This window comes from Pseudorca crassidens, chromosome 7 (assembly GCF_039906515.1).
Source record: "Pseudorca crassidens isolate mPseCra1 chromosome 7, mPseCra1.hap1, whole genome shotgun sequence".
Taxonomy (NCBI): Eukaryota; Metazoa; Chordata; class Mammalia; order Artiodactyla; family Delphinidae; genus Pseudorca; species Pseudorca crassidens.
Window position 1 is genome coordinate 68,434,598 of NC_090302.1, and position 20,783 is coordinate 68,455,380.

General features: G+C 45.1%; 1 protein-coding gene across 4 annotated transcripts in view; it reads left to right on the forward strand.

Annotated features, from left to right (window-relative positions):
• The window catches only part of ACER2 (alkaline ceramidase 2), a 51,571-nt gene extending 36,914 nt beyond the window's left edge, over window positions 1–14,657 (forward strand). For 2 of the 4 annotated variants that reach the window (XM_067744491.1, XM_067744488.1), the window contains exons 5-6: window positions 6,533–6,670; window positions 9,911–14,657. In XM_067744491.1, coding sequence (XP_067600592.1) covers window positions 6,533–6,670; window positions 9,911–10,097 — 325 coding nt within the window. In that variant the 3' untranslated portion in view covers window positions 10,098–14,657. The other 2 variants (XM_067744490.1, XM_067744489.1) reach the window with 2 other exon arrangements.
• The last annotated feature ends 6,126 nt before the right edge of the window (window positions 14,658–20,783 follow it).

The following is a 20,783-nucleotide window of genomic DNA, read 5'->3' on the forward strand; positions in this document are numbered from 1 at the left end:
GGATTGGAAGGGAGTCCCGTATTATGAGCTCCTTCTGGAAAACCAAACGATTAATTCCAACAGATACTGTTCCCAGTTAGACCAACTGAAAGCAGCACTCGGCGAAAAGCATCCGGAATTAGTCAACAGAAAACGCATAATCTTCCATCAGGATAACGCAAGACCGCATGTTTCTTTGATGACCAGGCAAAAACTGTTACAGCTTGGCTGGGAAGTTCTGATTCATCTGCCGTATTCACCAGACGTTGCACCTTCGGATTTCCATTTATTTCGGTCTTCACAAACTTCTCCTAACAGAAGAATTTTCATTTCCCTGGAAGACTGTAAAAGGCATCTGGAACAGTTCTTTGCTCAAAAAGATTAAAAATTTTGGCTAAGTAATATTCCATTGTATATATGTGCCACATCGTCTTTATCCATTCCTCTGTCGATGGACACTTAGGTTGCTTCCACATCCTGGCTATTGTAAATAGAGCTGCAATGAACATTGGGTACATGACTCTATTTGAATTATGGTTTCCTCAGGATATATGCCCAGTAGTGGGATTGCTGGGTCACATGGTAGTTCTATTTTTAGTTTTGTGAGGAACCTCCATACTGTTCTCCATAGTGGCTGTATCAATTTACATTCCCACCAAGAGTGCAAGAGTGTTCCCTTTTCTCCACACCCTCTCCAGCATTTATTGTTTGTAGACTTTTTGATGATGGCCATTCTGACTGCTGTCAGGTGATACCTCACTGTAGTTCTGATTTGCATTTTTTTTTTTTTTGATAATTAGTGATGTTGAGCATCTTTTCATGTGCTTTCTGGCCATCTGTATGTTTTCTTTGGAGAAATGTCTATTTAGATTTCCATTGATTTTGGTGTTTACAAAATTCTCTTACTGGAAAAAATTTCAATTCCCTGGAAGACTGTAAAAGGCACCTGGAACAGGTGCTCAAAAAGATAAAACATTTTGCGAAAGTGGAATTATGAAGTTGCCTGAAAAATGGCAGAAGGTAGTGGAACAAAAGGGTGAATATGTTCAATAAAGTTCTGGGTGAAAATGAAAAATGTGTCTCTTATTTTTACTTAAAAACTGAAGGCACTTTTTGGCCAACCCGATAAATTGCCTATAAAGACATCTGGATGGATTTGTATTAGTCAGTCCAGTGGTGCTGCCTGCTGTTAGGCTTGAAGTCAATCGAATGTTCTGCACTTAGCTATGTTTCTTGAGAATTCATTGCAATCTTGTTGTCATTTTAACTCCTGAGTCTAATCATCTGTTTTAGTCTATAATTTTGTTAAAAAATACCTAAGGAAAGGGCAACTTTTAAATTCATATTACCTAAACAAGAGCAAATGAAAGACAAGTGGTTAGGGCAGATGCTTTTAAGGTTTAAATTCTGCTTCACAACTGTGATCTTTAAGCAGGGAAACATATCTTTCTTTAATATTCCAACCTTTGCAAGTAACTACAGAGGAAATAATTTCTGTTCCATACTTAAAATCTTGGCCCCTAAAAAGCTAGTCCTCACTACTGCTAATTGGTCTTCATCACGACATTAGCAGATTGCCGCATCATGGGAAGCATCCCCGCCTCCACCTAGGGTCTGCCTTTCTGCCCCTTGATAATTCCCTCTTCTCCTATGCTTAGTTTACCCCCTGTGTCATCCCTCCCTCTCCAAAGGATCCATCCCCTTAGCCTGCAGCCGTGTTTGAGTCTCCCCCATCTTCTCTAACACCCAAACCTGGACTCAGTCACATCTGTCTCCAGCCCTCACCCTTTCTCTCTCCTGTCTGTCACAGCCACACCTATTTAAAAGTTGCCTCCAGGGAGTTCCCTGGCGGTCCAGTGGTTAGCACTCGGAGCTTTCACGGCTGTGGCCCGGGTTCAATCCCTGGTGGAGGAGCTAAGATCCTGTAAGCCGTGTGGCGTGGCCACACACACACACACACACACACACACACACACACAAATAAATAAATAAAATTGTCTCCATCCATCACCTCTCATTTAGTCTTCAGGCCACTCCAATCTGGCTTCTGTCCCCACTTCAATACCCAAACCCTCTTGGTTGTGCATCCAATGGTCATTTTTCTGTCCTCCTGAATGTCAGCTCTCTGCACAATTCACCCCCTCATCCTTGGAACATTCTTTCCCGTGATTCCTATGACACCACGCCCTCCTGAGTTTCTACCAACTCTGCGGCAGGTCCTCTCAAGCCCCTCTTGCAAGCTCCTTCTTTTCTATGCGCCTGTCCATGTAGGGACCCCATAAGGTACACCCTCACCTCTCTGCTTTTCTCCCACTATATTTCCCCCTACAACCTCTCGTCTACTCCATGGCTTTAATTCCTGTACGTATGCAAATGGCTCTAACCCAGTCCTTCCTTCTACTCCACCACTGTGTATCTAGCTGCCTGCCTGACCTCTCCAACTCCACGTGTCTCAGGCATCTCAAATCCAACTTATCCAAACCCAGATTCCTGATCTCCCTTTCCAGTTCTGGCTCTCTTAATATTTCCAGCCTCAGTAAATTAGAGCACCATTTACCCATTTGCTCAAGCCGAAGGTCTGGCTTCCTCTTCCTTCCCCAGTCATCTCATCTGATCATCATTATTTTTCTATTGGTTGGCATCACAATTAGGTTAAAATTCAAAATCCTCCACGTGGTCCCTGCCTGTGGATCTCTCCCCCACAAAGCTCCCCTTACATTCTGTCCTCCAGCCATTCTGACCTTCCGTGTCCCCAAGGGGGCCTGGCTCCTCCCGGCTCCAGGTCTGGGTGCATGCTGTCCCTTCTTTCTGACCCTCTTGCTTGGTTCATTTCTGCTCATCCTTCAGGTTTGGGCTCAACCATTTATATGCTCTCAGAGCATCCCATACTTCTCCTTTATGGCCCCCATCTTGGTTGTAATTTAAAAAGTATTCGTGCTGTTGTTTTGCTCAATGTCTGTCTCCTCTGCTTGACGTAACTCCACATGGGCAGGGACGAGGACCCCATACACTGCTGTGTCACACTTCCCACTCAAGTCCCGGAGAGGAAAGAGAAGATGCTTGTTGGCCTGCTTTGATAACATCCCCAGCAAGAAGATGCCCTGTCGCTCTTGTCATGTCCTTCCAGAGTGTTCACTGCTTGTCATCAGCAATGATCTGTCATGTCTCAGCTAAATGTTCCTCATCCCACCTCCCTCTGCTCAGAACAGATAGGGGAGGGGCTGTTTTTTACCTTTCCATTTCTCATTAGCCTCATTCCTAGAGCTTGTTTCTAGTCTTTTCATACATTCATTGTCCTTATTAAACCTTCTCTCAGACCAGGAGGAAACAAAATTTTCTTATGTCTGGGGGTCACGACCTGACAGTGACTGACATTTGTGTTGTCACATCACCAAGTGACTCAGCTGTGTTGAGAATATTTTGAAATAGACTTTTTCTGATTATAGGAGTGAATTTATTGTTAAGGAAAACCTTGAGAGCACAACAAAGGGTCAAGAAGAGAAGAAACGACAGCCATCCTCTCAGTTTTTCTATCCTAAAATAGGGTCCTGATACACATGTGTGTATATATATGACTTGTGTCCTGCTTTTCCCGTTTAACCTTACATTGACATTGTGATATAAGCCCTGAAAAGTGGGGATAAAACCTGACGGAGCGCAGGTTTGGGCAAGCCTCAAGTTCACGTAGCCCTTGTTAGTGGCGTACAGCAGGACCTGTGTCTCTAGAAACAGAGAAAGGGTCAGTACCAGGTGCCCTGAGTCCCTGACTCTGCAGGACTTTGTTTTTCCTCCCTGCTTCACAAGTGTCAGCCCCGCCCCGCCTCTTCCGTGACCACCTGCCTTTCAGCCTCTCTTGCCACGTACACTGCATCTGCAGCTCTCTGTGCTGGTGTGGCCCTTAAGCCAGATTTCCTACGTTTAGTTAAATTGAGCTTACATAGTTCCTGTTACACCAGGCTAACTGTCTACATATTTGTTGATGCTTGTTTTTGTTAGTTTTCATTTTACCTTTTAACATGGCAAGAGGCCTGTTTATTATTATTATTTTTCATAAATTTTTATTTTATTTTTGGCTGCGTTGGGTCTTCGTTGCTGCATGCGGGCTTTTCTCTGGTTGCTGCGAGCTTCGCTGTGGTGCGCGGGCTTCTCATTGTGGTGGCTTCTCTTGCTGCAGAGCACGGGCTCTAGGCGTGCGGGCTTCAGTAGTTGTGGTACATGGGCTCAGTAGTTGTGGCTCATGGGCCCTCGAGCGCAGGCTCAGTAGTTGTGGCACACGAGCTTAGTTGCTCCGCGGCATGTGGGATCTTCCCAGACCCAGGCTCGAACCCATGTCTCCTGCATTGGCAGGCAGATTCTTAACCACTGCACCACCAGGGAGGCCCAGGCCTGCTTATTTTGCCTTGTACAGTGCCTGGTGTGGATTCTGAGAATTTGGTACCCAATCAATATTGTTACTGTTTTGTTTTTTTAATCTAAAAAAATGTTCTGATCAGATCACTAGGAGGCAGTTAAATAAAGAAGTGAAGGACAGTTTTATCTGTTCATGGAGCAAGCCTTATTTTTAAGTGTGCTTATTCTGGACCAGGCACTGTTGCTAGATGCTGGATATACATTAGTAAAAGAGTAGGCCTAGTTCCTGCGCTCATTGGTCTTACAGTCTAGGCGGATACTAGGTATTAACAAACACTTAAACAAATACACACTCTCAGCTTGTGATGCATGTTATGAGGAAAGATGGCAGGGCCCCAGGAGAGAATGTGATGGGGGAGTTCGATGGTACTTGGGCTGTCAGAGAAAGTCTATTTGAGAAAGTGCCCTTGAAGCTGAGACCTGCAGGGGTGGAGAAAAATGGGCGGAGTGAGGGGACAGGGCTCTGGGAGAGGGGCCGCGGGTCCAAGGGTGAGCCGTTCAGAGGAGAGTGTGCTGAAGAGAAGAGGGAAAATGGAAATTGTTCATCTCTGTTTTCGTCACTAAACTGGAAAGTACTCACTGCTTATGTCGTGGGCTCTATTAATTCTTTCAAAAATTTTTTCAGGTGGTGCATTTAGCCCTCCTACCGACAGGGTTTCTCAGTGTGTTTTTTGAGCGGGTCTCTCTGAGCCTGCTGTCCATCCCGTTTTCACTGACGCTTTTACTCATGTTTCTGTCAGGCAGCTGGGAAAGGTCCCAGCAAGTCAGGCTTCTGACACCGTCTACTCGTTCAACAAATATGAACCAATGCTGACCCTGAGAGTGAGCGAGCTTGACTGACCGGGGAGCAGTCCTTTAAGGGAAAGAGACCCTGAGGGAGGGTTCGGAGGACCCTCAGCCACCAGCTGCCTCTGGGCATTTCTCCCTAGGAATAGAAGTCACCCACTTCGCAAGCCATTTGGTGACGAGGAAAGAGAACGGCAGCTGAAATTTCCTTTGAGCTGTTGGGGTTTATTTCAGAAACCCTTTTGTTCCAGCGTGCGTTCAGGAGTGCTGTGAGTCTCCTATGTGCCTGGCGCTGTCCCAGGGGCTGGAGGTGCAGCAGTGAGCAGCTTACCTGCTGGTAGGAGATAGGTCTTAAATATATAAGGAAAACACAGAGGATGTCAGCGGGGCTGTAGTCGCTACAGAGAGAACTAGAGGAGGGAAGAAGGTGATCGCGAGGGTCACTTAGGGGGTAGAAACAGGTGGTGCGATTGTTAGGAACAGTGCTCAGCAGAGGGCTCACTGAGTGACATCTGAGCGAAGACTTGGAGGTGGCGAGCCGCGTGTATATCTGGGAACAGCATTCCAGGTGGCAGGAACGGCAAGTGCTAAGGCCTGGAGGAATGTGCCCAGGATTTTGGAGGAATGGCAGAGGTCCCTGGGGGGTTTGATGAGCAGAGGCAGTGAGGGGCAGAGTATGGAGGACGGGGGTGGAGCACAGAGGAGAAGCCAGCACACTGGGGCCTCGTGGCCTCCGTGAGCACTTTGGCTTGCCCTCTGGGAGAAGGGAAGCAGTTGGAGGCTTTTGGGCAGGGTGTTGAGAGGTGACTGTAGGAGCAGGGTTGGATGGAGGCAGTGGCTGTAACTCAGGCAGGAGATGATGGTGGCTTGGACCCAGGTGGACGTGATGGAAAGAGGTCAGATTTTGGATATATATTGAGGGGCTGATGGATTGGATGTGGGGTGGGTGAGAAAGAGAACAAGGACTCCAGAATTCTTGGCCTGAGGTCCTGAAAGCACAGAGTGACCTCTTCCTGAGAGGGCTGGGAGAAGGACGGGCATTGGGCAGAAGGAAGGATTTAGGAGTACGTTGTGGACGTGTAAACTTTAGATCAACACTGGGTGTCGGGTGGACGTGTCAAGAATGTGACATGTGGTTTGTTAAGTCTGGAGTCAAGGAGAGGCCTCGGTGAGGAGTGTGGCTTTTTGAGCCATCAGGGTACATACGGTGTTTACATCCGTGAGCACGTGTGACGGGGCGTTGGGTGGGAACCCTGGTGCCAAGGGGCCAGGGAGGCAAGAGGAAGCAGAGAAGAAGCGGCCAGCAAGGTAACAGGAGCCAGGACTGACACGAGCTGTTCTCTGCATCCCCGGGCAGGTGTGACAACGTGCGTGTTTTTAAGCTGGGTCTCTTCTCAGGCCTCTGGTGGACCCTCGCCCTCTTCTGCTGGATCAGTGACCGGGCCTTCTGTGAGCTGCTGTCGTCCTTCCACTTTCCCTACCTGCACTGCGTGTGGTGAGCCCCGCTCGTGGTGGGGTGGGTGGTCACCAGGCAGGGTCTACCCTCGCTGTCGCTCCGTTCTCCCTGCGCGGGGCGCAGATGTACACGGGGGACAGAGCTGAGCCTGGGTGCCTCCTCTCCTCAAGTAGACTGTCAGACATTTCAGAAGCGATAGAAAAAGCAGCAACAGCTCCAGGGAGCAGGCTTAGCCGGAACAAACAGACCTAATTGTCTGTGCTTCACGTCTGTGGTCTCTCACCTCTAGTTCCATTATTAAAGCAGAAAGGAGCTCGGAACTTGAATCCGTAACCTGAGCTCTAGCTAGATCTCCAGGGTGGGGGAAGGTGGCGAAGGCTCGGGACAGATGTGATGTGGGGATAGGACGGTCCTGAATGGGGACCAAGCACGCCTTTTGAGCCTGAGTGACCAGCCTGGGCCTCACGGGTCACCTAGGGACAGTGTCTTTGGCTTTGTTCAGGATCACCCACCTGGTGACAACAAACCAGTCTAGGAGCTCAGTGATGGGGAATTGGAGCATCTACAGCTTAGAAGGCTCAGGATACACTTAAGAAAAAGAAAGCTACAGAACAGCACGCAGAATCCCGTACTCAGAAAGCTGGGGAGGAAATCCAGTGGTTTTCTTCCTGGGAATGATCAGATGCACAGGTTTTAACTGTGTAGTCTGGTAAATTTTGATAACTGTATCCACCTGTGGAAATAGGATCTCACTGAAGATATAGTACGTTTTTAATCGATCCAAGCTCCCTTATCATACAGTGATTTAAGTAAAATTCAAAAAGTCGACTGTAATAACTTGGATTCCAGCTTTATTTGTTTCTAAATTTGGTGTACTTTCTGAGGTTGTTTTTTTTTTTCCCCCCCAAAGTTGAACCATTTTCTGAGACTTCCCCTGTGGTCCAGTGGTTAAGACTCTGTGCGTCCACTGCAGGGGGCGCAGGTTTGATCCCTGGTCAGGGAACTAAGATCGCACGTGCTGTGTGGTGTGGCCTCAAAAGAAAAACAAAAACAAAGTTGAACCATTTTTTCATCCAGTTGTAAAGTGACATATTTATTTATTATAACAAATTTAAACAATAGGTAAGTATAGAAAGAGAGACTTTCATAATTCTGTCCACCAAAGAGAGAGAACAGTTGTTAACAGCCTGAAGTGCATCCTTCCAGGTGCTTTATATACATAGTTCTCTAATTCTCCTTTTAAAAGCAAAAATAACATCGTTCTATACATGATGCATATTGGTCCTTCTTTTGTTGTTTAAACTACATATTAGATCATAGACAGCTTTCCTTACCAGTGCGTTTATATTATCTTCAACAGTTTTTGTGTCCAGTTAATACCTCACAATATGGATACTTTATAATTCATTTACCAACCTCTCTATTAATGGATACTTAGGTTATTTCTAACTTTCCGCTTTTACAAATAATCGGTAATGAACATCTGTATTTGTTCATATGCCTGAATTGTGTCCTTAGGTTAAATTATAATATGTTGCCAAATCCAGAGATATTATATCAACTAACACTTTTTACTAAAATCTGTAAGATAGTAAAAGTGTATCTGTAAGATACACTTTCACATATACTGGATATTAGTAACTTTAAAAAAAGTCTTTGTTAACCTGAAAAGATTTTATTTTCATGTCTTTTTAAAAAATTAGTATTTTGTTGGGCATCTTTTCAAATGTAAAATTACTATATCTTTCCTCTTTTGAAATGTGCCTTTTAAGTTTCTTTATCATCCCTGTGGAGTGTTTCCATTTTTAAAAGTTTATATCCAGCACCTAGTGCCTGACACATAGGAGACAGTCATTACTGTTTACTACCTATAGGCCATTTATTGGGCACACTTGCAACATTTTCAAAAGTACAGAGATTAATACATGGGGCCCCCAGGTAGGCAACACTTAGCTTCAGTAGTATCTACGTGAGGCCAATCTCATTCATGCCACCTTCACCCACTACCCACCCACACCCGGATTATTTAAAGCTAATCCCAGACACCCTATGAGATGATTAGTCTTTTGATTCTTTGTAAGATAGGGATTTTAATTCTTTGTCACATGGTGCAAATATTTACCCCCAGTTTCCCATTTACCTTTCAGTATGTTAATTATATTTTGTGTCATACTGGTTTAAAATTTTCATGTTCTCACATCTGTCAGTCTTTTCCTTTAGGTTTTTTTTTTTCCTCTCCCTTCTGTATGCATTACAGTGTGACTGTGACATCCCTTAAATGACACTGTTCTCAACTAAGCAAACTGGTAGTACTCTTACAGCCATCTTTATTCCATGCGTTTTTAAATGTAGAGGCGTGCATTGCATGTGGCTCTCACAGCCATTCCCTTTAGGGTTTCTGAACTTTGTGTCATTCTAAGAAAGGCTTCCCCCACCAAAGTTTATAAAAATATTTTCTTTAATTGTCTTTAAATGTATTTTAAGTCTTTAATTCATCGAGTTAAGTTTCAGCATAAGGTACAAAAGTAGGATTACATGCCTTTAAATGGTCCCTTGCATGATAAAGATCAATATGAAAACTTTTTACAGGCACAGTGAATTTAATAATAGTAATAAAAAAGAGTTCCCTTACTAAAGTGCAAAAGCAGGTGAATCAGTATAAAATTATTCCTGATGAAGGGCGTCAGATGTGTACAGCCGATTATTAAAGCTAGAAGGGTGGGGGCACTAGTTCCACATGCTCATCGGTTATTTCCTTAGTGCCTCTGTTTTATTTATTTTGTTTTTTTAGTTTAATTCATTCATCAATTTATTTACATGTCAATCCCAACTCCCAGTCTGTCCTTCCCCCACTTCTTCCTCCCTGGGAACCAAATGTTCCGTTCTCTAAGTCTGTGAGTCTGTTTCTGTTTTGTGAATAAGTTCTTTTTGTTTGTTTGTTTAAGATTCTGCATATAAGTGATATCATATTAGTGCCTCTGTTTTAAATCCTGGGGCCTCGGTCGGCTGAGCCCCAAAGGCATTTGCAGGTTTTTCCTGTTATCAAGCTGGAATGTTTCAGAACATTCCAAAAGAGGCTTTGTTGGCTCAGGACTTACCATTCTTCTGCTATTCCAGGGATTGTTGGGCAACCTCACCCCTTCTTAATTAAAGGAGGCCCCTGCCTGTCTTTGCATCCAGGAGAGGCAGGTTAGCCGGAGGGAGGAACGGGCTAAACCCAGCACAGTCTCACTTGCGTCGGGTTCTCTCAGTTCTCACGCCGCCACGTCTCCATCGCAGGCACATCCTCATCTGCCTGGCCGCCTACCTGGGCTGCGTGTGCTTCGCCTACTTTGATGCTGCCTCCGAGATACCCGAGCAAGGCCCCGTCATCAAGTTTTGGCCCAGCGAGAGATGGGCCTTCATCGGTGTCCCCTACGTGTCCCTTCTGTGCGCCAACAAGAAATCACCCGTCAAGATCACGTGATGGCGAGGCAGTGGCTGGCCTCTCTGCTTATCTTCTCTCACGCACCTAAACTTCATCTCCCAGCAGAGACAGCCAGCGGGGTTCGCAGAGTCGGGGGTGGGGTCTGTCTTTTAAAAATTCAGTGCCCTTGGGTTCTAACTAGTGTGTCTGTGGACCGCCAGGACTCCACGGTGCCTGGGGAGCAGCGGGTGTCTTCCCCTTTCCCAAAGATGGGAAGTAGAGGGCCGAGGGGCACTAGGTGTGTCTTCTCAGTGTCACCTCCAGCTGCAGTGCTCATTGGGCTGCGTCCTTTATGGTGATGGCAGAGCTGTCCCGTGGGGGACCCAGCGCTGCACACGCCTCGCTTCCTGGTGAGGGTTTGCTCCAGATCCCACCGTTCCCATGTGCTCTCGGAGCGGACCCTCCCTTGACAGACAAATCCTGCGCCCGACAAGACCCTCTGACTGTATGATGGAAGAGGCCAGAGATTTTCATTTGGGGAAACTGTCCTGAAACGAAAGCAAACAAATGGAACACACACAGGGCTCGCGGCTAAGGAGGCTGGTTTCCCCCCTTGCATCTCTCCGTAACCCAGGGTTTACATACATGTGTGCATCCTTTTCCTGCTACCTCTTCTGAGAGATGGGAACTTGACTTCAGATCAGGGTGAAGCTAACAAGAAAAACCCTCCGTGTATGCCAAAAATGACACTCCACTTTAAGCCGTTCTTGAAGATAAGCGCAAGTTTTAAATGCTGACACGGTCCCCGCCCCTCAGCCCAGTATGCTCCAGCACACAAAGAGAAGACTAGCTACGGTGTGAGTGGTGTGAGCGTTCCATGCAGAGACCCACCCCTTTACTGCTTGACCTCTGTGACATTGCCAACGGCCTGTGACAATCGTGGTAGGGGTCCTGGTTCAAACTGGAGCAAACATGAAGTTTTAGAAGTTGTTCTCATTGGAAGCCTCCTGTATGCTGTCCTATTCCGGAAATTATCCTCAAGAATCTTGCCGCTTCTGTCTTTGATATTTACTGTGGGAATTACACTCGGTATCCTCACAGTATGAGGTGCTTCCTATGGTTTCTCCACGCCGGCGTTTGACCACGTGCTTTTCTTAAGTGCTGGCCTTAACTACACACTGGCTGCTTTGGGTGCAGCAGGGCAAATCTCTTGCCTTCTGAGTTCTCACCTAAAGTGACACTGGGTGCAACTGCTGTCCTCTTCACTGGGCTGAATGGGAGACTCCGCATATGTCTTCAAGGTGCGAGGTGGGAATTCGTGACCTCAGGGATACTCATTTTAACTCAGGCATCTCTTGCTTTGCAACATTCCATCACGGGAGAGGGCAGAACAGATGTGTCCTTCTTGTGTGGATGGGAATCATGTCACTGTCCTAAGTATTTAAGAGTTGGGCAGTAGCAGTTTTTGGCTTGTCCGGGAACTCTTACTCTGGTTAAAATTTGCACAGAATTGCAGGTGAAAAGTCCAAGAAGCAACTGAATTTAGACTTTAGAAATGAGTGACTTTATTCTACTTCTGTGGTTTTCAAATTATTTTAGCAGCAGAATCCTGTTTGCAGTAAGAAATCTTTATGGAGACCTAATGTGTGAAATAATTTGTATTTTATTAGCTTAAATTTATTTCGAGGTTGAACTTACAGCACTTCGTGAATAATATAAAAGGCAGTGAAAATGGAAATTAACAAATTGGTCATTTCCAAGGTAGAAAAATTTGGTATTGAATGAGTGTACATGTTGCTTTATTATAGTTTAAAAAACGGTATTTGAATTAAATACTCATGGAATCTTTAATGTACCCATATGAGACCTAGGTGACTTGTGGAACAGAATTGGAAAAACTGCTCTTAAGTCCTTTGGGTTTCAAGTCTAGAATTTTCTTTAAAGGGAAACGTCAGACCATCCAGATTGACCCACCAGGCACGGATTCTCATCTCCTCCATCCTGCAATATAAAAATGCTCCAAGTAGGGAGTTTGTTGTATTTTAAGCCCAGCTCTTTTAGTGCGAAAAAGTAAATAAGGAGAAGCAGAGAGTGTAGGAAATGTTTTGTGTGTGTGTGTGAGGTTTAATTTCTGTCTTGAAAGCTCCTCAGTGATGGGAGCATTGTCCCAACCATTAAGGAGGGACCGTTTCTCCCTATGAAATGAAGGGTGTGTTCCATGGGAAACACCACCTCCAGCCCCCAAGGCTTTGACATTGCCCTTCCGGAAGGTTCTGAGTGACCTTTGGAAATAGGGATACAATGTGACTCTGCTGGAAGTAAGGAAGTAAGTACACTAACTCACAGGACTATTTCTCTGCTTCTCCTACAAGACAAATGACTAAGTTAAGTTTCGGAGAGAATGCTTTTGTTATGAAAAACAGAATGCCCTTCTAGAGATTGGTTTTAATGAGATGAAGACTGAGAAAAAAGTGTGGAATGGGGTATATTTGAGGAAGACAAGACTTTGCTTTTGAACAGAAATCACTATGCTTGCCAGCGTGGAATGGTAAATCAAGAGAGTAGGAATAGGGCTTCCCTGGTGGCGCAGTGGTTAAGAATCCGCCTGCCAATGCAGGGGACACGGGTTCGAGCCCTGGTCCAGGAAGATCCCACATGCTGCGGAGCAACTAAGCCCGTGCGCCACAACTACTGAGCCTGTGTGCCACAGCTACTGAGCCTGTGTGCCACAACTACTGAAGCCCGCGCATCTAGAGCCCGTGCTCCTCAACAAGAGAAGCCACCGCAATGAGAAGCCTGAGCACCGCATCGAAGAGTAGCCCCAGCTTGCTGCAACTAGAGAAAGCCCACGTGCAGCAACGAAGACCCAACGCAGACAAAAATAAATAAATAAACAAAATTTTAAAAAGAGTAGGAATATACCAATCTTACTTTAAGTTAGGTTTATGGCATCATGTATATTTACATTTGTATTCATAGTGCTCATAGCACTACATGCATTTTAAAGAAAATGGGGATATTAAGAAAAGTTGATGGAGAAGAAATAAAGTAATGTGTATTTCTGTAGCTCAAGGACAACCATTGTTAATATATTTTGATATATTTCCTTCTTGTCTTTTTTTTCCTAATATAGTTGTCCATTGATGTCTTTTAGAGCTGACAGTTGATCTTGTACCTTGAATGGCATATAAATGCCAGTTGTATATTTTTCCTGAAGAGCAGGTTTTGGGATATACGAGAGAGTTAGCTATGCTCTTGAGTGTTCATCACTGGATTCTAAGACTTACTACTGAGCCTTCCCTTTTAATCGAGCCTCACATGAATGGGCCCTAAGAAATAATGAACTGAATTCTGCTTTTTGATATGCTTCTGCACTTAGATGGACAAGTCATAGAAAATAGCTGTTAAATATATGGTTCTACAGGTTTTGATGTTTTCAGATTTTAAAAAAGTGCATAGCTCATTTCATTAATTGATGTGAAATCAAGAATCCTTTTTTTCCCCCCTGATAATTCAGGGAAGTGGAGATTTGACATTTAGGAGTTAGGTCACGGCCGTTCCTCAGCATGGCTATTAGATATTTGTTCTGGTTAGAATTTGCCTAAGAGAGATACCCAGCAGGAACTGGATTTAGAATATTAAAAAACATTAATTTACCAAGTGATCACTTAAGTTAATGATTCTTGTTTTATAGTGTTTGATGATTTTTAGAAAATATTTTCTCCCCTTTATTATTATAATGTAAAACAAGCACTTCAGTGAGTATATTGCAGGTGTTTGGGGATGAGATATCTACACCTGTTTGGTAATAGGCTACCTTTTGGGGGAACTCTGTGCCTGTCCTTCTGAAGAGTGCCTATACAACATGAATTGTGGATCAAAGTTGTTCTGTTGGGGGACTAACCTTGATGGTCATCAAGCACAGGCTTTGTAAAAATACCATCACGTCTTCTATTTATTGGATTTCTCAGGTGTGTAAAAACTTCTTACTAGTTCATTATGCTTACCTGAGCTGCTGCCATACCGAAGGCTCCAAAACTGGGATGTGATCCTTCCCCGGCTCTTTATCCCTCGGGGCTGACATGGAACCATCTCTGGGGGACAGGTGAGGGCTGAAGCTTGCCTGGCCAGAGCCCCCCTCATAGCTCCTTTTCCCCAAATGAACTTGGAACCTTTAATAGCCAGCTCTTTGCCTGGGTCCTGCTGACCCAGCTGGTCAAAGAGGAGTCTCGGGCCAGGTTGGGATTCTCAATGGATTTTATAGACATCGTTCTCCTACAGATGTTTTTTTTTTTTTTTTTTTAATGACCCCTACTCTAAGGGACTAATTGTTTGAATTGTGTCTTTCCCTATATGTTAAACCAGATTTAAGGCGATGTAACCACAATATGTAATCAGAGCAAATAGAGTATTTTCAGATATATACCTTGTTCTGTCCTTCATATAGGGTGTGCTGTATATGGGTGGTAGGCCCACGGGCTGTGGTAGCATTTCATCTCCATTACTTTGGGAGTAATTCAAGGCCTTTTGAAATGGAGCTTTTGCACTTTATGCTCTTTTTTTGAACTGACTGTGATAGCTATGTTTGATATTAAAGCTATAAGTGGTATTTTCTGTGAATACGTATATGTTTGTGTTTATTTCCAAAATGATTTCTGCAGCGGCTGCAGTGAGAAATACATTTAATGGATCGTAAAGTGCATTTGTTCAAATTCACTTATTAATGAATTTGGATATCATTGTTAGTAAACATACTTAAAATTAGTGAAGTTAATTGTTGGTTTCTTCTCAGAGCTGTGAAATGAATACACCTACATATTTCCAGTATAGAAGTACCCACAGGCAGTTTATTTTTATTGAAAGTTCTATAATTATGTCATGTGGATATAAAATCTCAAATATAGAAAACAACTCACCTAAGCTGTAGTTCATCCAGTCACTGGAAGGAAGATCATAGAACAATATAATATAGTAAATGAGTTTAGCAGGAAAATTCTGTATCTACCTGTTTTTCTTAATTTCCTGTGACCATTTTTTTTAAAAAATATTTATTTATTAGGTTGTGCTGGGTCTTATTTGCGGCATGCAGGATCTTCATTGCGGCATGCAGACTTCTAAGTTGCGGCATGCGTGAGGGATCTAGTTCCCTGACCAGGGATTGAACCCGGGCCCCCTGCATTGGGAGCATGGAGTCTTAACCACTGGACCACCAGGGGAGTCCCTCCTGTGACTTTTTTTTAATTAAGGGATTCATAGGCAATCATATTTATAAGAATAACAGGACTATCAGAGGAGGAAGACTGGCTCAGCAGTATTAGTATCATTGCAGTGGTTTTTTTTAGACTTCTTTTCTGGCCAGGGTGAGGGGATGAGGGGTGGACACAGAGGTCTTTGATAATCTGCTGTAAGCAGTGGGTCTTGGAAAATGCCCAGACATAGAATTTTCTGGGTATTCAGATGTCCCTAGAAGTCACCCAGATGAAGAACTGTGTGACAGGACACAAAGCCAGGACTCACATCCTTTCTGGTGATGAAATTGGCAACTCCACAGCTCCACTTTCCCGACTGCCCTCCGAGACCAACCCCAGGGCCCTTCTCGTGTGAGGACTTTCCATTATGAGGGGCCAGAAGTGGGCAGACCCCGGGGGCTGGAAACTTACACCTTAGGAGTTGAACAAATTTGGAATTCACCTCTTCTCAAGCCTCTCTTTGTTTATGGTTTCAGCCACTCCTTAAGATGCTATCTGGGTCTGATACTATTCTGTCTCCTTTTGCACTGTTGAATTTTTCCATAAATTAAAAAAAATGTTTTAAATACGCTATTTGGGTTTTCCTCCTCTGCTCTCTCGGGTGGGGCTCAGCCCCCTCTTGCCCCACTTTATAGGGGCTGGTAGCCCCTTTCCCCAGTTTGAAGAGTTATCTGTATCTCACGTTGGCACCTCTGTCTCTGATCACCTCCAGGCCTGGTGACCCTCTGAGTATTAACTCACGAAAGGGAAAGATCAACCTCACCTGGGTTTTTGTTGGCTTGTTTTATGTTTCTCGTTAAAACATTTGATTGAACTGCTTTTACGAGCAGAGACCAGACGTTATTGTAGCAAATGGCAAAAAAGTTAGTAGAGTTTATTTTTGTGTTAAGGCCGGTGGTGGGAAAGTGGCTAACTGTGAGGCTAGGGGCATGGGGTGACAGAAAATGCATAATGGCATTATTGGTGACACTGGCTAGAGATGGATGCTTGTGAACAAAGAAAACCTTGGCCATCAGGGTGGGAGGGACCTGGAGAGACTCCTGGAATAATACTTCCATCTAGTGGCCTTTCAGGGTATTGCTACCAGGGCACAAGTGAAGTCCTTCCCGATTGCTGATCATCCCAGGACTCACTATAATTGTCTTAAAACTCCCGCAAGTTATGCAGGCTCTTTTTATTTTTTAAATTATTTTATTTTATTTATTTGTTTCTTGGCTGCGTTGGGTTTTCGTTGCTGCGCGTGGGCTTTCTCTAGTTGCGGTCAGCGGGGGCTACTCTTCGTTGCTGTGCGTAGGCTTCTCATTGTGGTGGCTTCTGTTGTTGCAGAGCATGGGCTCTAGGCACGCGGGCTTCAGTAATTGCAGCACTCGGGCTCAGTAGTTGCGGCACGCGGGCCCTAGAGCATGCAGGCTTCCATAGTTGTAGCTCACCAGGTCAGTAGTTGTGGCTCGTGGGCTCTAGAGCACAGGCTCAGTAGTTGTGGCACAGGGGCTTAGTTGCTCCGTGGCATGTGTGATCTACCCGGACCAGGGATAGAACCTGGGTCGCCTGCATTGGCAGGCGGATTCTTAACCACTGCACCACCAAGGAAGCCCTGAACACATATCCTTTTTTCCTGCCAAGTGGAGTCAAGGAGGCCAGGGTTTGAATGCTGGCATATCCCTGAACCAGTGGGGTGACTTTGAGCAACTTGATTTACTTCTGAATGTGTTTGCACATATGGAAGGTGAGAATAACGATCCTGATACCCAGCATGGCTGCTGTGAGGATTCATTAGTCTATGGCAAGCAGAGCGCTCAGCACTTGGTATGGAACAGGGGTGGGGTTATGGAATTCAAAATGAGACAGCTGTAGTTATTATCTTACATGGCTGACCTGCACCCATCATACAGATGTGGCACCATTATTTATATTGTGGGTCACCCTCTCCATGTAAGCCCCATCAGGGAAGGTTTATGTCTAGCTCGTGGCTGTATTCCCATAGCTTAGAATAGTTCCTGGCACATATTAAGTGCTCGGTAAATGTTGGTTGAGTGAATGAATGGCAGAGTCACCTGGAGACCCCGCGGGGTGGTTAGATATTGGTGGCCAGTCTAATGGCCACTGGTTCAGGACTTTTTTTTTGGCCGTGGCCCGCGGCATGTGGGATCTTAGTTCCCCAACCAGGGATCGAACCCATACCCCCTGCAGTGGAAGTGCAAAGTCCTAACCACTGGACCACTAGGGAATTCCCCAGGACTTCTTTTTTGCCTTCGAACCTGGCTAGTCTGTGTTCCAAAAGAGCCTTACCTCATCCCAAATCAGAGGTCCCCAGACATTTCCACCAAGCACCCTTTGTCAGGAAAAGTTATTTTTCTTGGAGAGAAAGCAAGAAGGGAGAGAATGCCTTGTCTTACCCTCCAGTGACAGAGCCTAAAACACACATGCCTACATGGCTCATGTTCTTGGGAGAGACACACAATAATGTGGCATCTGGAAAAAACCCAGGTCAAGACAAATTTGTGCCAGTTCCTTCTCTGTCTCTGCCTCCCTGTTGATGAAGTATATAACAAGTAGTCCCATCCAGTTTCCTGCTTTTTCTTCTTTCCAAGGAAAACTGAAAAAAAATTTAAAGACACCTGGGCAAAAAAATTCCTAGCTTATGAACCAGCGTTTCTCCATTATAACTTTCTACGATGATGGAAACGCCCTATAGCCTTGCACTGTCTGGTATGTTAGCCACCAGGCCCATGTGGCTATTGAGCATTTGAAATGCGGCTGGTGCAAATGAAGAGTTGAGTTTTTAATTTTGATTAATTTGATTTAAAGAGCCACACGTGACCGGTGGCTACCGAGCACGGTGGACAGTGGACAATGCAGATAGACAGAGGAGGGACAGGAAGGGAGGCTCAAACAGGGGTCAGACCCTGGAAGTCTTGACCAGAAAAGCCTTTCTGTGCTTTTCAACATGGGTATACAGTGGTCAGCTTAGAGCAGCAAATGAAGTCACGTTCCTTTTAATATTCAAACCGCATGACTTTGAGCCCTTATCCCACCTCTCTTTCGTCTCTTGCACAGGTGTCCTCCCTCCTGGGAAATCTCATAGTCTCCTTGAGGGCTTCTTTTGCCCAAGGGACAGTCGTTATTACTCTTACCTCCAGGAGGGAAAACCAGGAATCCTGGTTCTTTGGCTGCTGCCGCCACCTTGGCCACTAGGTGTCACTAGTGGCCACACAGCCACCTCCAAGCAGAAGGCAGGCACCAGGTTGGGGGTCTGGGGACAAATAGGGGGTTGGAGGTGGAGAGGAAGTCAGCTTCTGGAGGGGGTGGAACTCAGGCTCAGGAACACAGTAGAGGCACCAGATCATGTGTTGATGTCAGGGAAATGTACCCAGGAAGCAGGAAGCTGTATTCCTTGTCTGGTTGTCCTAAGGGAATCCTTCCTGCCTACATCCTGCTGAAAGAAGAGGCTTTTGGAGTATGTACTCTCTTGCCTAGGTGGACCTCAGTAGGCAATCCCCCTCATAAAACAAAGTCATTTGATGTATGTGCTCATCTTGCTGTCTGAGCGCTTCATCTTCTCTGTGGTCAATGTAGAAGAGAGAGATTTCTGGCAGCAGGAGAGGGGGACAGACATGGGTCCTGGTCCCTGCGCCACCTCCCACTTCTGGTGTGATTCATGGGAGCAATTCGACTCCCCGAACACCTGTACAGGAGAGAAAATAAGACCTGCCACACAATTTTGCTGCTTTTGATTTTCTCTCCAAGATGAGATTTTAGTTTCCTGACAACTCATTGCTCAGCTTACTGACGGGGCTCAACTCTTGCCAGTTGACTGACTACTAGTTTGAGTGTTATTAATGTAGCCGGGGGAGAACTGAACTTTCTCTCCTGGTGAGATTTAATGACACTCACCCCAGCTGCAACACTGAAGTCAGAGAGACTGACCTCCAACCAGCTACTTCATTGGATATGTCACTTATTTTGCATATGAGGAAACTGAGGCTTAGAGGAATTGAGGGCAGTATCTACCTTTCAGATGGTGTGATGGTCATATGCCAACTTTGCTGGGACAAGGGGTGCCCAGGTATATATTTGGTCAAACATTACTCTGGCTGTTTCTGTGAGGGTACTTTGGATGAGGTTAACATTTAAATTGGTAAACCTTGAGTAAAGCAGATTGCCCTCCACAATGTGGGTAGGCCTCATCCCTCAGTTGGAGGTCTGAATGGGACAAAAAGACTGGCCTCTCTTGAGCAAGAGAGAATTCTCCAGCAGACTGCCTTTGAACTTCATCACAGCCTTGGCTTTTCCTGGTTCTAAAGCAGACGGCCTTTGGAGTTGAGCTGGAACTTCAGGTCTCCTGGGTCTCCAGGCTGCCAGCCCACCTTGCAGATTTTGGAATTGCAAGCTTCCATAGCTGCATGAGCAAATGCCTTATAAAACACACACACACACACACACACACACACACACACACACACACACACACACACACACACACACACACACACACACACACACACACACACACCCCCTATTGGTTCTGTTTCTCTGGAGAACCCTGATTACTACAGATGGCCATGAGGGCTAACTGAAATTACAGTGTGAAAGTATCTAGTACGGTACTCCATGCATGGTAGGTGCTCAATAAATGCTACTTTGTTTTCTAACTCTCCCAATTCTCTCAGTCAAGCATTAAATAGACACGGAAGGACAGGAAGACTACTTAGAAGCTGGGCCTAGAAATCCACGGATGAGTCTGTTTATGTTGCCCACTGTCAATGGAAGACCTGGTTTCTGTCAAATTACTCCCAAGAGGCAGACTCTCCCAGGGTCCCTCCCTCCCCCACCTGGCTCCAGTCTCCCAAGCCTTAGAATAAGAAGGCACATGGCTTTCTTTGTTCCCTGGCACTAATTGCTTCTGGGTGAGTAGCAATGGGAAGAAGATTCCTTTCTTCTTCTGCTCCTCAGCAGTCTTTATGAAGCCACACGTGTATTGGAGCCTGAAAAGTGTGGAGGTGGGTTCATTATGCTTCCTTAGATTCATAAGGCCTCTTTTCATCTGTGTTCTCCTTACCAATGGATGGCAATTAGAATTACTTTTAGCATATTTGAAAACTTGCTTTTCCCTATTGCACTCTGGAAATCTGAAGTGCTTTGCTACTCTTATTTTTCCTATATATGATTAACATTATAAAAAAAAACCCTCACTTACCCTATTGCATTTAGGTTCTTTCAAAATACTTTATTATTCTCATAGTTTGGCACATGTGTTACTTTTCTAATGCAGCATAACCAAAGTCGTGTAAGATGAGCAGTCTCCAACACCATCTATTTATTATCTCCCAGCTGTGTAGGTCAGAGGTCCAGGCATGGTGTAGCTGGCTTCCCCGTTCAGGGTCTCCTAAGACCGAAATCAGGTGTCGGCCAGGTTTCTTTTTCATCTGGAGCTCTGTGTTCCCTTTTATACTTATTTGGGTTGTTGGTAGAATGTAGTTCCTTGTGGCTGAAGGAC